Here is a 13,879-nt window from a genome sequence, read left to right as displayed (position 1 = left end):
ACAAGTTGAAGCATACCACTTAAGATAGGCCACTGGATTGGCCACTCGGACCATCGACCGTTTCGATAAGAGTGGAACATGTGTTCCGGCAATCTATTCTTCGTTCGAATGTCCATCTTGAATATAATTTGATTGAATTGATTTCTTCTGGCCGCGTGTCCCTATGAAGTAGTTCACGTTTCAGATAGCCAACAATGGTTGACGTACTATTCGATCAGTGCTATTATCAACTTTGTATAAATATCACCTTTATCTACTATCTTTCTGTCAATTTTAATTAACACTACTCTGAAAATTATATTTAAATAAGATATTAATCTTATTCATTTTACGCACAAGTCAATGATAATGGTTTTTGCTACCACTTTACGAGTGTTATTGTATAGCGTTGTGTTTTCTGGCAGAGGTAAGCCTTTAGTTGCTTTTACTATCAGTTGCTTGCTTGTGGCCACTTCGTCAATTCTAATCAATATTTTTTGGCAGCTGGTCGCCAATTTAAATATAAAACTAATCGCAAAAGCATTTGAATTCGGAAATCAGTGAATCGTTTATCAAAGAAATGTTCCTTGTCAGTGCTAGAAAGTTATTTTAATATTATATAAATATTTTAATTGTTGAGATAAGAAGGCTTACTTTGAACTTAACATAAACAATGCAATACACAATATATGTATATACCACCTTGATTATTTAGTTTATATGCTTTCCTATCAATGAAAGCCAAGTACCCCCAGCAAAACGATTTGATTAAAAATGCAGAATATCTGAAGACAACGTGACTTGCCTAAAGGAGCCCTTCATGAATGGCGACTCGAATTCCATAGTGGATTGCTGAACCCATCCTTATCCACTGACGTGCGACAAAGCACTTGGCGGTTTGACAGTGATTAGAACCCCATGAGAGGCCTATCAAGATGCAGATAGACTGGCAAAAATATACCACCTAATTTTTGGGAGCGCAGTTTATTGATATTTACTCTTTATTGATTTCTATTCAGTTTGCCCGAATGGAGCCTCACTGTTTACGGGCACATAGAAGTGGCCCTCCACATTGTTAGCATTCCAATCCTCTGCCATGCGGACGCCGCTGAAGGTGCTGCCACACTCATTGTCCAGAGCAGCTTGGTAGTCCTGGCACTGAATGGCACCAAAACTGTTCTCGGTGACGGCCTCGGCGTAGTAGAGAACGGATCGTGCATGGGAACAGGTTCCAGCTAGATCCACTCCACATCCCGGCTGTTTCCTTCCGCCACTCACATAGAACGTAGCTTTGCCAATGGGCTTCACGAATCCCTTGACACCACCATTGGTCTGGATGGACTCCACATAGAAGGCATCTTCGCTGGATAGACGTTTGTCCGGGGTATCGTAGCTGAACAGGGGCAGGGCAGGATCCAGACCCACAATGGTATGGACTCTCTTCTGGCCAACTTGCTTTCCAGCATAGCCAGCCACATGGGCACCCAAACTGTGACCAATCACCTTAAGGGTTTCAAGTGACATCTCGTGATTTTCGTGCATGTACTGGATCATCTCTCCCACTTTGGTTCCAGCTTCAGGAACACCACGTACGGACATGGCATAGTCCACGGATTGGGATCGATCCCAGTTCACAACGATCACGTTAAAGTCTCCCTTCGACAGCCAGGCCTTGGTTATATCGACATTCATACTATCGGTATACTTTCCCTTCCATCCATGAATGACAAAACGAGTTCCATGATCCTTGTTGAAATGAGATGCAACAATTGAAGAAGCATCGGCAGTAATTTCTTGGCCTTCCGTGGGGTTTTGTTTAGTATAAAGATAGAAGGATACTTCATTGGAACGGTATTCAATAGGGGAATTGTTCTCTAACAGGGTTTGAGCTTCCTTTTTGTCCATCCACTCAAAGGTGCCATCCTCCTGGGGCACAAACCATCCATTTTCGCCATTGACACGCTGCTCAATAGGAAGCGCAAAGCCTAAGAACCAGGAAATTATGATTTAAATCAAAATGGTTCTAAAAACCAATAAGAACTTACCCGCTACAAATAATGCTGCTAGAAGAAATACCTCCCTCATTCTGGTATCTCCGTAAAAAGTAGTGTGCTTAAGGTTCATTACAACCGTTTTTATAGCCTGTAACTTATCAATAGACAATCTACTTGAGATCAGGAAACGACTGTTATCATGAAAGTGTTTTATACATGGTAATGATATCAACTGATAGTATGCTAATGACATTAACAAGTTGCCTGTGTTGCATCGTTCTAATATATGACTTTCCATGCTATCTATAAAGTATTCTTTTTACAATGCAACTTTTTAAAGTGGTTTTAAATCCTAGTACTCTTCAAATCAAAGAATGACTATCTTTATTGGAGTATTCATTTTTGAATTTAGATAAGATGATGAAAATAAAAGTTGCCCCTCTATTCGATTTTGCCGAAGGGGGCCTGGCTGTTCACAGGGACATAGAAGTCTCCATCGACCATGTAGGCGTTGGTAACAGCTCCCATGCGAACTCCACTGTAGGTGCTTCCGCACTCGTTGGCCAACGCAGCCTGGTAGTCGTGGCACTTGATGGTTCCAAAGTTATCCTCGGTGACAGCCTCCACGTAGTAGGTGACGGATCTTCCGTGGGCGCAGGTTCCTCCGATGTCGGTACCGCAACCTGGTTGATTTCTACCTCCATTCGGATAGAAGGTGCCTTTGCCAATGGGTTTCAGGAAGCCCTTCTCACCGCCATTGGTCTGGATGGACTCCACATAGAAGGCATCTTCGGTGGACAGTCGCTTGTCCGGCTTATCGTAGGCAAACAGGGGCATGGCAGGATCCAGACCGACAATCGTGTGGACTCTCTTGCCTCCCACCTGCTTTCCAGCAAAGCCAGCCACATGGGCACCCAAACTGTGTCCGATAACTTCCAGGCTCTCCAGGGACATATGATGGTGTTCGTGCAGATACTCAATCATTTCCCCCACTTTGGCTCCAGCTCCAGGAACAGCTCGCACCGATGAGATATAGTCCACGGACTGGGCACGATCCCAGTTAACTACGATCACGTTGTAGTCTCCTTTCGAAAGCCAGGCCCTGGTGATCTTGACATTCATGCTATCGGTGTAGCGTCCACCCCATCCATGGATTACGAATCGAGTGCCTTGGTTCTTATCGAAGTGAGAGTCTTCTATTGAGGAAGAATCAGCTCTGATTTCCTTGCCAGTGGTTGGGTTATGTCTAGTGTACAGGTAGAAGGAGACGTCGTTGGCACGTCCTTCGATGAGAGTATTGCTATTTAGAAGCTCCTCGGCGTCCTTTTTGTCCATCCACTCAAAACTGCCATCTTCCTGGGGTACAAACCATCCATTTTCTCCACTGACACGCTCCTCAATGGGAAGAGCACTAACTGGAAACCAAGAAATATGACTACTGTATCGCAACAATACTTTCTACAACTCACCTGCTACCAACAAAGCCGCTAAAGCTACGAGCACTCTCATATTGATATCTTTGCTGAATCTAACGTACTCAACCATTTTACCAGAGCTTATATAGGCTGTAAGTTATTGAAAGCCAGCTCATACAAGATCAGGATAGTATTATAAGATAATCTTATCATTTGCGGCCATTTATTCGTTTTTAATGATTGTATTTGTAAACCTCAATAAGACGAGATGTATTTATATATAAATATTTGTAATCTATGTCATGCATTTAATCTATTGCGAGTCAGAACAAGAATTTCTCGATTGATTTCAAGTGCTTCGAAAATCCCAGTGTACTTCAGTTATAAGTACTTTCATGAGCGGTAGTAGGTCCTCCATATCGATGGGTGTTGCTGAGTATAATTCAGGCGCTAGAAAAATACGACTCTACGAGCAAATCATAAATACTTTGGGAATGCACTATATACTTTAAAACGGATTAAGTTAATTAGTAATTGAAATATAAATGAACTTTTTTTTAAATACAAGAGCTAACCATTATCGCTTTCCATAATAATTATATGCGCTCTTTAAACCCTAAAATAGTCATAAGTAAATGAAAAAATGATTAAATTTTTCGGCGCTTCAGTAATGTTCTTTATTCAGGGCATGGTTCTACTCGATCTTGCCGAAGGGGGCCTGGCTGTTCACTGGCACATAGAAGTCACCATCGACCATGTAGGCGTTGGTGATGGCTCCCATGCGAACGCTGGAGTAGGTGCTTCCGCAGTCCTTGGCCACGGCGTCCTCGTAGTCATGGCATTTAATGGATCCAAAGTTGTCTTCGGTGACGGCCTCGGCGTAGTAGAGCACGGAGCGTCCGTGGGAGCAGGAACCGGTGGCGTCCAGTCCGCATCCGGGCTGGCTCTTGCCTCCGTTGGGGTAGAAGGCTCCCTTGCCGATGGGCTTCAGGAATCCCAGTTTGCCGCCGTTGGTCTGGATGGATTCAACGTAGTGGGCATCATCGGTGGACAGACGCTTGCTGGGCTTATCGTAGCTGAAGAGGGGCAGGGCAGGATCCAGACCGACAATGGTGTGGACACGTTTGTCTCCGACCGTCTTACCGGCGTATCCGGCAACATGAGCTCCCAGGCTGTGGCCGATCACCTCCAGACTATCGTAGTCCAAGCCGTGGCTGTCGTGCAGGTACTTGATCATCTCGCCAACCTTGCCACCGGCTCCAGGAACAGCCAGGACGGAGGAGGCGTAGTCCACGGATCGGGCACGGGCCCAGTCAACGACGATCACGTTGTAGTCGCCCTTGGACAACCAGGCCTTGGTGATGCGGGTGTTCATGTCGTCGGTGTACTTCTGGGTCCAGCCGTGGATGACGAACCGGGTGCCATGATCCTTGTTGAAGTGGGAATCGTCGACGGAGCCGGACGTGGCCTTGATCTCCTTGCCAGCCGTGGGGTTGGACTTGGTGTAGAGGTAGAAGTTCACAGCGTTGGTGCTGATGCGGCCCTCCATCTGGGCTCCGTTGGTCATCAGATCCTCGGCATCCTGCATGTCCATCCACTCGAAGCTTCCATCAAGCTTGGGGATGAACCAGCCATTCTCTCCATTGACGCGCTCCTCAATGGGCAGGGCACTTACTATTGAAAATAGTTTATGTCTTAAATGTCTCAATTGCCAATATGAAGGACAACTTACCTGCTGCCAGTAAAGCGGCAAGAACGAAAAACACCTTCATGTTGGGGGTCTCAAACTAATTGTGATAGAGAAAGCATTCATTTCTCGCTTTTTATAGTCTTGAAATAATAACCGTAATCACCGTTAAATGTCAGTAAGCACTTGAGGCTTTGACAGCTTCTGAATACTAAGATAGGGCCGATACAAACGATTTGAACGTCGTACTTTGATAGCGTATCGTAAGGGAAAAACCTAATACGGTAGAGCTTTTCAGCTTGCATCAACACAGAGATAAGGTTCAGGGTCACAACCCTAACCTTGCTATTAGTCTATTCGTATTTGCATATTTTATAGAAACGGATTATACGGATTTTACTCTAATAACGTTTCGTTTTACCACTTCCTTTTAAGCAAATCTTATAAAAGATGATTACAGTTCCTTAATTCAATTGTTTCTTCCATCAAGAAAACCATTGTTAACCAATGACTAAAGAACTCAAGGTAATCCAAATAATGGTCAAGTGCAACCATAAATGTCAATAAAACAAAGTGGTTGGTTAGCAATGCAATGGTTTATGGTCGTCTGAATCCGACAAGGAAGTTCATTGAAGAAGCAAAGGTAATTTCTGTCGCCTTCTTACGTTCCTAAAATCCAGATATCAATCGGAAATCAATCGAATTTAGTGGTATGTAGTGGAAAATATATTTTTATGCTTAAGTTTTATAATGCCCATAAAAAACAATTATTGCCTATTAGTAATAAAACCGAGAGTGGGTTTTCGATAACGAGAAAAATACAGAATGTTTGATTAAAGAACACAACGGTTTCTTAGCTATTTTGTAGTTTATTATATTTCTATCAGTTAATCATGCCGAAGGGAGCCTTGCTGTTCACGGGCACATAGAAGTCGCCATCGACCATGTAGGCGTTGGTATCAGCTCCCATGCGAACGCTGGAGTAGGTGCTTCCGCACTCCTTGGCCACGGCTTCCTCATAGTCTCCGCACTTAATGGATCCAAAGTTGTCCTCGGAGACGGCCTCTGCGTAGTAGGTGGTGGAGCGTCCGTGGGAGCAGGAGCCAGTCAGGTCCATTCCACAGCCGGGTTGAGTCTTTCCTCCGTTGGGGTAGAATGCTCCCTTGCCGATGGGCTTAAGGAATCCCAGGTTGCCGCCATTGGTCTGGATGGACTCTTGTTGTAGCTGAAGAGGGGCAGGGCAGGGTCCAGACCCACAATGGTGTGCACCTGGCCGTCGGTGTTCTTGCCGGCATATCCAGCCACATGGGCGCCCAGGCTGTGACCAATTATGTACACGTCGTTCAGATTCAGACCGTGGTTGTCCTTCAGGAAGTTGATCATCTTGGCAACCTTCTTGCCGGTGGAGCCGACAGCCATGACGGAGGTGGCGTAGTCTATGGAGCGGGCACGGCCCCAGTCGACGATGATCACGTTGTAGTCTCCTCGGGAGAGCCAGGCACTGCGGATGTCCTTGTTCATGCTGGAGCTGTAGCTCTGGGTCCAGCCGTGGATCACAAAGCGAGTTGGGTGGGCGGGGTTGAAGTGGGAGGCATCAATGGACTTCGTGGTGGCGGTGATCTTCGTGCCCTTGGTGGGGTTAGACGAGGTGTACAGATAGAACTTCACGGGAACAGTGGTCAAGCCACGGCCTTCCAGCAGCTCTTGGGCTTCCATCCACTGTTCGGCTACATCCATGTCCACCCACTCGGAAGTGCCATCCTCCTGGGGAACGTACCAGCCGTTCTCCCCATGGACGCGCTCAGATTCCTTGATCGGAATGGCCGAAGCTGAAAGGAATAGGAATAGGATTTGAATAGGATTCTTTTGGAATTTTAGTTCTTGTTCTTATGTCTTACCGGCCAGAGCAAAGAATGCCAAAATCAGGAATGTCTTCATAACGTAGTAGAGCCCACAACTGATGGCAGTTCCGACCGAAAACCATTGCTTTTATACGTCCCCAGTGGGCCAACTTATCACGGAATGATTAAGTCGCTTGGCATTACTGTAGCTGCCTGGGAGGTTTAGGTACATTTAAATTAATATGATTGCCAGCCATACTACACGTGTTTTTTTTTTATAAGAACTCCAAATCTGATGGCTCCATTATCTGCTGATTGGCTTTTCAATTGCGCCATTCGTGGTCGATTTGCAAACTGATTCTTTGATTGTTGGGCGTTATTACCTATGGAAATTTGTGTGTGTGGGCGAAAAATTCCAATCCGCACACGAGTCATGAACAGCAGCAAGCAGTTACCTCCGCTATCAGCTATCGATTACAATGGTTGGCGCCCTCAAGCAACTTAATCTTCTGTAAGTCGGGCTAAGTGGACGTAATTGTGGGTATAATTAAATGGGCATTTAATTTAACACTCCAGTGCATTCTTGTTTTGCTCGACTTCTGTTATCTTGGTCAGCTGGTGGTTTGTAATCTGTGCTATAAACTACTCAATGAATGTGTAGAGCTGGGGCATTAAATCAAGAAAATAACAAGAAAAATTATCATCAAGTCAAAATAATTTTTATCTGCAGCAGTAAACAGGAAGTGCGTTTTTACAATGGAGCCGCTTAACCGGAAGTTACAACTTTAAAATTTGTTCAGAAATAACGGCATACTTTCAGGCACTTTTTTTTATTCCGTTTCCACTTAATCATCGCTTATTGAGAAATTAATCCAATTAATAACGCGAATATGAACATGAACACAAGACCACCCACGACTTTTAACTTCATTATAGTTCATCATAGAAAGATTCAGTGAGCATTTTGAATAATTTGCATATCGAAGAGTATCGTATATCACGTAGCGCTGGCTCACATGATGATATATGGGTTTTGTCGTTTGGTTAAGCAAATTAAATAAAAACAACTCGCAAATAGTCCGACCTATCCTTACTAAACATTCGTGCGACTAATATTAGCTTACCTGGGTGGTTATGTCACCCAAAGTTGTGTGGAAACCAAACAAAGCTATGCTTAAAATACTCTACTCGTCCTGTTTTTAGGTTACATTAGGCCACAAATCCCTGGACTTTGATGCGGAATTAAAACACCAAACTAGTCCGTTCAAATACAAAAAAACTGAAGGTGGAACATATGGTTGCACTTTTCTCGTCGGGTCTCGGGTTGAAAAAACTCCTTATCAGACTGTTGGGACTCAAGAGCTTGGTCCAAAAATATCCTATCTGACGATTAAATGAATGAATCTCAAGTATAATAGAAAGTGTGGCACTTCAACCTCCAACTCACCAGGTGCACATACTCGTTGTCAAATACTCGACATGCTCGAGAGTTAATTGGGCCACAAGGACACACAGACCACCTCCGGCGACCAGGTCGTTATTCAAATATTTGTGGGTGATGTCTTGTGGGTGGTGCCTCCACTATTATATTATACAAATAGATGCGGCAGTTGACTTTGCCGCTGACAAAATTGTGCTTGCCATTCGCTCATTAATTATAATTACAAACATGTCGTACAAAGTGCGAAAACTCTTTGACGAAATTCGCAGAGATGTTTCTGGTGCATAGTGAAATTATATTATATTTTTTTCAGGGTATTTCCTCATATAGGAGACATACGAAACCATTCTTATGAATAAAATAACATATTTTTTGGCAACCCATTTTAGATATGAAATTTTAAAGGAACTGGAAATATTTTTGAAGCATCGTTTTTATTGTACAGCCATTAGTTAATCATGCCGAAGGGAGCCTTGCTGTTCACGGGCACATAGAAGTCGCCATCGACCATGTAGGCGTTGGTATCAGCTCCCATGCGTACGCTGGAGTAGGTGCTTCCGCACTCCTTGGAAACGGCTTCCTCGTAGTCTCCGCACTTCATGGTTCCGAAGTTGTCCTGGCTGACGGCCTCAGCATAGTAGGTGGTGGAGCGTCCGTGGGAGCAGGCGCCAGTCACATCCAATCCGCAGCCGGGCTGGGTCTTTCCTCCGTTGGGGTAGAAGGCTCCCTTGCCGATGGGCTTCAGGAATCCCAGGTTGCCGCCATTGGTCTGTATGGACTCCACATACCAGGCATCGTCGGCGTTCAGACGCTTGTTGGGCTTGTTGTAGCTGAAGAGGGGCAGGGCAGGGTCCAGACCCACAATGGTGTGCACCTGGCCGTCGGTGTTCTTGCCGGCATATCCAGCCACATGGGCGCCCAGGCTGTGACCGATCACGTACACGTCGTTCAGGTTCAGACCGTAGTTGTCCTTCAGGAAGTTGATCATGTTGGCAACCTTCTTACCGGTGGCGGCAACGGCCATGACGGAGGTGGCGTAGTCCACGGAACGGGCACGGGCCCAGTCGACGACGATCACGTTGTAGTCTCCCTTGGAGAGGAAGGCCTTGCGGATGTCCGAGTTCATGCTGTTCAAGTAGCTCTGGGTCCAGCCGTGGATCACGAAACGGGTGGGGTGGGCAGGGTTGAAGTTGGACTTGGAAATGGACTTGGTGGTGGCGTAGATGTGCTTGCTGCTGGAGGGGTTCTGGGGCGTGAACAGGTAGAAGTTCACGGGAACGGTGGTCAGACCACGACCCTCAAGCTTCTCCTGGGCCTCCATCCACTTCTCAGCCACATCCATGTCCACCCACTCGAGGGAGCCATCCTGCTGGGGAACGTACCAGCCGTTCTCCCCGTTGATGCGCTCGGATTCCTCCAGAGCAAAAGCCGAAGCTGTTAAAAGAAGCATATGACATTGCTATATGGCATTTCCAAGGGTGTCTGAATATGTTTCTGTTCTTACCGGCTAGAGCAAAGATTGCCAAAATCAGGAAAGTCTTCATATTGTAGTAGAGCCCACAACTGATGGCTATTCAGTACGCAAACAGTGTCTTTTATAGGTCCCATGGTGGTCGAGTTATCGACAATAGATTAGATCGTAAGGCTTACCTTTGGCTGACTAGGTGGTATGGGTACATTAAATTAATCTGATTGTTTACTTTTTCTTCCTTTTTGGAATTCCGAATCTGATCGCATTTTTATCTACTGATAGGCTGGCTTTAGTTGGCTCTCTAGACAATTTTATTTAATGAAAAAAAAGAAAAGTTTTGTGACGCTTATTGTCTGCGATTTATTTTGCAACGTCAAAAGGTTGAGTTCCATAAAAGCATGAATAGTAGAGAAAATATGTTATGCATTTTGATTTAAGCTAATCGTTTTAAAGCAAAGCGTTAAGTTTATTAGACGATATAAAAACATTCTCGGCAAATGTTTACCTTCCTGTGGTTTTCCAACGTATTTTAATGTTTCTCGCCGATATTAAAAAATCGTTGCGTGCTGCCTAAAAGACCGCTAAACAAATTTAGGCGCCAACTAAGCTCAAAAAATCCGAACTGCTTACATTTTCTAGGAAAACACAAGACCTTATTACATTTTTAATGGCGCACATATCCACAGCTTTCTTTCTTTTTCTTTTTTTTTGTAACCAACATTATGTTGAATTGCTTTGGTCTGTGGTGCCTCCCTTAATTTGGAATTTTTGCGCAGGCTTTGCACATTTCTATTTTTCGATATTGGGTTGTACAAGCAGAATACCAATCGACGTCCCAACAGCATGTAATTATTTCACCTGTTTCGGCATTCTCGGCACACATTTGCAGTTTTACATCATTGTTAATACAAAATTAATGTGATGTTCGTTAATTAAGGGCTGCTGCTATTGGTAGAAATATTTTTGATTGCAACCTAACGTTGAATTATGATGTAGGCCTTTGCATTTCAACCTGTCCTTTGATTAAATACCAAAGAGCAACTTTAACCTATCAGTCAATAAAAAAATTTAATCTGAACTTTAGATGGGCTATTTTTAAATTGCATTATGCTACCTCATTTTGTACGTTATCGAAAGACACTTCAAGTAATGCGTATTTTACTTTAATTGCCAGCTTATCAAATGCCTGAGAATACAAAATTATTTGAATAACATTAATGAGTAAATTCCTTAGCATTTTCTCGGAAAAATGAGCGGAAGTGGCCTGACATGGGATATATTGACAGAACCCTAGGTTGAAGAATTTGCCAGGATAATTGATAAAAAATCACTGAGGGATGCCAGGCAAAATAAATGACAAAAAGAGACTCCGCACACGCCTAGACCTTTGCCAAATTCCCAAAAATTTTATTGAGCTGAGATAACCAATTTACCCTCTGATAACTTTGCCCTGTTCTTGCTGGTGGGTGGTGCAAAGTGTTTTTGGGTGGCGAGGGTTGCAGGTCGATGTGAGAGTTCATTCAGAATGTTATTAAAACAAGCATAGCATCGAAGACAGGAACGTTTGTATAGCCCATTTCTTAAATTACTGTTCACCGGTATTCAAATTACCTTTGAAATTACTTTTGAAAAATTTGAATTGGTGTTAGACATTTCTTTATATAGTAAATTACACTTCCTGCTTCATGTTTTGCACATCCGAGAAACTCTTATACTGTCAGGCGCCGAAAACTATGCAACGTTTTTTGTTCAAATGTATAACATGATTTATTAAGTAGCCGCAATGCAGTGCAACACATATTTAAAACACTGAAGTAATTATGGCCGCAAAATTTCACTTGCAGGTCGAGTTTGAAGAGCCAGGCTTCATGCCCAGAATGCTGAGCAAAGTTTTCCACGACTTGAAGTTGGCTTAAGAGTTTGCTCTCCTTCCATTAACGCGCCTGAATGGAGCTGCACAATAGCCTTCGGTGGCCTGGTGGCAACGAGAAGATGTTCTACATAGCTCCCCAGCAGCCGCTGCTGCGGAACGAGGATGATGACTACCCGGAGGGATCCCTCATCCTGCCGGACTCCGCATCCCTTGTATACAATACCACTGCACTGCCAACGGGCGATAAAGAGTCTGGCTATGAATATGGCTCCACAACGACGCTCAGTGGCCTCCAGTTTGAGACCTATAATATCACTGTGATGATGAACTTTAGCTGTGACGGCAACGACCTTCAATCGGAGAACATTTGGTCCAGTGCCTACTTTAAAACCATCGTCTACATGCTGTACATTCCCATCTTCATCTTTGCCCTGATCGGCAACGGAACAGTGTGTTACATCGTCTATTCCACGCCGCGCATGCGCACGGTCACCAATTACTTTATAGCCAGCTTGGCTTTGGGCGACATCCTGATGTCCGTCTTCTGTGTTCCGTCGTCCTTCATCTCGCAGTACATCCTGAACTACTGGCCCTTTGGCCTGGCCCTCTGCCACTTCGTCAATTACTCGCAGGCGGTCTCCGTTCTGGTCAGCGCCTACACTTTGGTGGCCATCAGCATCGACCGATACATAGCCATCATGTGGCCACTCAAGCCTCGCATCACAAAACGGTAAGTCATAGAAAAAATGTAATTAATTCCGATTCAGAATAAGAAGCTTTAGAGAAGATTAGTTAGTCCTCATATTGCTCATTTTTGTGTGTTATTAATTTATTCACTAAAGTAATTCTTTAAAAACAACTCGTAAAAAACAACTATTGAAGTAGTTTCTCCTACGTTTACCAAGAGCTCGCACATTGGCGTGTCTAGACACCGTTAAGTGGCCACATGGTATTTACTTTTGTGTCCACTTTGACCACTTGACCTAAGCTACGATCTCCAGGGAATGGAGTACAGGTAGGCTTTTAGTAAGACGGCTCACGGTGTTGATTGGCTTATATAGTAATCCGAGACCCAGTAAATCCAAGCCATGCCGCTTTCAACAAGCACTAGCCGGACGTATTGCAAACGTCAATTTGCTTGGTAACTGAATACAGCGGGTTTTCCCTCGGAAAATCAGCCACGGTGTCAATCCACTGACATTCATCTCATCTTCCGCCGAGTTCAAGAGCTGGCGTGAGTATTTCACGCTCGGACTACTTTTAATGTCCGTTATATGTGCACAGAGAAAAATTACCTGCGTTTGTTCAAATATTTATTATAAAATAAATCTCCTTTACGAAATCTTATAATTGATTTAAATTACTAAAACTTGTTTTATGAAAGTTTTTTATTTTCATTTTAAGCTAAGATTTTATAAGCTTTGCAAATTTGCTGTGTTGTCCACATGGAAATCTTGCTGACGTCAGTGTTTGCAAGTGCGTGTCACTGTTTCATAGTAATTGGGGACGACGAAAGTCATCCTTCGTGGCTTCTGCAAATATTTGCGGGGACATAACGTCAATAATGCTAATAATTATTCAACATGACTGCAGTTTATCAGCACGCAGCTACCGCAGAGCGCTCCTTGAGCCAAAACAAACCGAGCTCAGTGCTTAATGCCCGCTTATCACGCTCCACAAAAAACACAGCATCACTCATACGCCCCGTTGAATCGGGAGTAAGTGCAACAATTTATAAGAGTAGCCTTCAAAATTCAAAAGTAGCGTCGTAACCAAAAATAACCAACATTTAGAAAAAAATAAACTCAACCCATTTAAATATGTACTCTTTCTTCCTTTGCAGCTATGCCACCTACATCATCGGCGGCGTTTGGTTTATCGCACTTGCCACCGCACTTCCCATACCCATCGTCTCTGGACTTCACATCCCCATGTCGCCGTGGCACGAGAAATGTGAGAAGTAAGTACAGAGCATTTCAAACAGCAAACAAGATTAACCAAATGTGACAGATTGTTATCGTCTGATATTATTCACAAGCGGAGAAAGATATTTATTTTAACAACTCTTTGGTTTAAGAAAGTATTAACATTACATTTTGGTATAATGGTATAAAATTAATTTTGGCGAGTGTTTTCTTACACAGCATGAAAATGACTCCGTGCGAAGACACATATGCC

General features: G+C 43.9%; 5 protein-coding genes and 1 pseudogene across 12 annotated transcripts in view; 1 reads left to right on the top strand and 5 right to left on the bottom strand.

The window, feature by feature from the left end:
- The window catches only part of LOC120453195 (RYamide receptor), a 53,180-nt gene that overhangs the window by 10,861 nt on the left and 28,440 nt on the right, over positions 1-13,879 (top strand). For all 6 annotated transcript variants that reach the window (XM_039637766.2, XM_039637764.1, XM_039637765.1 and 3 more), the window contains exons 2-3: positions 11,673-12,431; positions 13,545-13,661. In XM_039637766.2, the coding sequence (XP_039493700.1) occupies positions 11,776-12,431; positions 13,545-13,661 (773 nt within the window). In that variant the 5' untranslated portion in view covers positions 11,673-11,775. The remainder of the gene's footprint in view (positions 1-11,672; positions 12,432-13,544; positions 13,662-13,879) is intronic.
- LOC120453201 (phospholipase A1 2) lies at positions 948-2,084 on the bottom strand. Its single transcript, XM_039637787.1, has 2 exons — positions 2,025-2,084; positions 948-1,964 (listed from the first exon to the last, which is right to left on the bottom strand). The coding sequence occupies exons 1-2, from the start codon at positions 2,062-2,064 to the stop codon at positions 991-993; spliced, it is 1,014 nt and encodes a 337-aa protein (XP_039493721.1). The 5' UTR covers positions 2,065-2,084; the 3' UTR covers positions 948-990.
- On the bottom strand, positions 2,415-3,482 carry LOC120453202 (phospholipase A1 VesT1.02). 2 transcript variants are annotated; one of them, XM_039637789.1, is made up of 2 exons: positions 3,439-3,482; positions 2,415-3,384 (listed from the first exon to the last, which is right to left on the bottom strand). In XM_039637789.1, exons 1-2 carry the CDS (start codon positions 3,480-3,482, stop codon positions 2,415-2,417), a joined length of 1,014 nt encoding a protein of 337 aa, XP_039493723.1. The 2 variants fall into 2 exon arrangements, with proteins under 2 accessions (XP_039493723.1, XP_039493722.1); XM_039637788.1 differs by having other exon boundaries at positions 2,415-3,388; positions 3,443-3,482.
- On the bottom strand, positions 4,041-5,186 carry LOC120453199 (phospholipase A1 VesT1.02). Its single transcript, XM_039637784.2, has 2 exons — positions 5,121-5,186; positions 4,041-5,062 (listed from the first exon to the last, which is right to left on the bottom strand). Exons 1-2 carry the CDS (start codon positions 5,158-5,160, stop codon positions 4,083-4,085), a joined length of 1,020 nt encoding a protein of 339 aa, XP_039493718.1. The 5' UTR covers positions 5,161-5,186; the 3' UTR covers positions 4,041-4,082.
- Positions 5,925-7,102, bottom strand: LOC120453203 (annotated as a pseudogene).
- On the bottom strand, positions 5,925-9,919 carry LOC120453198 (phospholipase A1-like). 2 transcript variants are annotated; one of them, XM_039637783.2, is made up of 3 exons: positions 9,862-9,919; positions 8,825-9,791; positions 5,925-5,977 (listed from the first exon to the last, which is right to left on the bottom strand). In XM_039637783.2, the coding sequence occupies exons 1-3, from the start codon at positions 9,899-9,901 to the stop codon at positions 5,959-5,961; spliced, it is 1,026 nt and encodes a 341-aa protein (XP_039493717.1). In that variant the 5' UTR covers positions 9,902-9,919; the 3' UTR covers positions 5,925-5,958. The 2 variants fall into 2 exon arrangements, with proteins under 2 accessions (XP_039493717.1, XP_039493716.1); XM_039637782.1 differs by lacking the exon at positions 5,925-5,977 and having other exon boundaries at positions 8,773-9,791.

This window comes from Drosophila santomea, chromosome 3R (genome assembly GCF_016746245.2).
Source record: "Drosophila santomea strain STO CAGO 1482 chromosome 3R, Prin_Dsan_1.1, whole genome shotgun sequence".
Lineage (NCBI taxonomy): Eukaryota > Metazoa > Arthropoda > Insecta > Diptera > Drosophilidae > Drosophila > Drosophila santomea.
Note: the sequence above shows the minus strand (reverse complement) of the source record. Positions and strands in the feature narration are given on the sequence as shown.

What these genes read in the sequence shown, in the direction of transcription:
- LOC120453198 (XM_039637783.2), bottom strand. Translation starts at nt 9,901, where the DNA reads ATGAAGACTTTCCTGATTTTGGCAATCTTTGCTCTAGCCG. An exon ending in GGCAATCTTTGCTCTAGCCG is followed by an intron (nt 9,792 to 9,861) that starts GTAAGAACAGAA and finishes TTCTTTTAACAG; the next exon opens with CTTCGGCTTTTGCTCTGGAG.
- LOC120453201 (XM_039637787.1), bottom strand. Translation starts at nt 2,064, where the DNA reads ATGAGGGAGGTATTTCTTCTAGCAGCATTATTTGTAGCGG. An exon ending in AGCAGCATTATTTGTAGCGG is followed by an intron (nt 1,965 to 2,024) that starts GTAAGTTCTTAT and finishes CCTGGTTCTTAG; the next exon opens with GCTTTGCGCTTCCTATTGAG.
- LOC120453202 (XM_039637789.1), bottom strand. Translation starts at nt 3,482, where the DNA reads ATGAGAGTGCTCGTAGCTTTAGCGGCTTTGTTGGTAGCAGGTGA. An exon ending in GCTTTGTTGGTAGCAGGTGA is followed by an intron (nt 3,385 to 3,438) that starts GTTGTAGAAAGT and finishes GTTTCCAGTTAG; the next exon opens with TGCTCTTCCCATTGAGGAGC.
- LOC120453199 (XM_039637784.2), bottom strand. Translation starts at nt 5,160, where the DNA reads ATGAAGGTGTTTTTCGTTCTTGCCGCTTTACTGGCAGCAG. An exon ending in TGCCGCTTTACTGGCAGCAG is followed by an intron (nt 5,063 to 5,120) that starts GTAAGTTGTCCT and finishes TATTTTCAATAG; the next exon opens with TAAGTGCCCTGCCCATTGAG.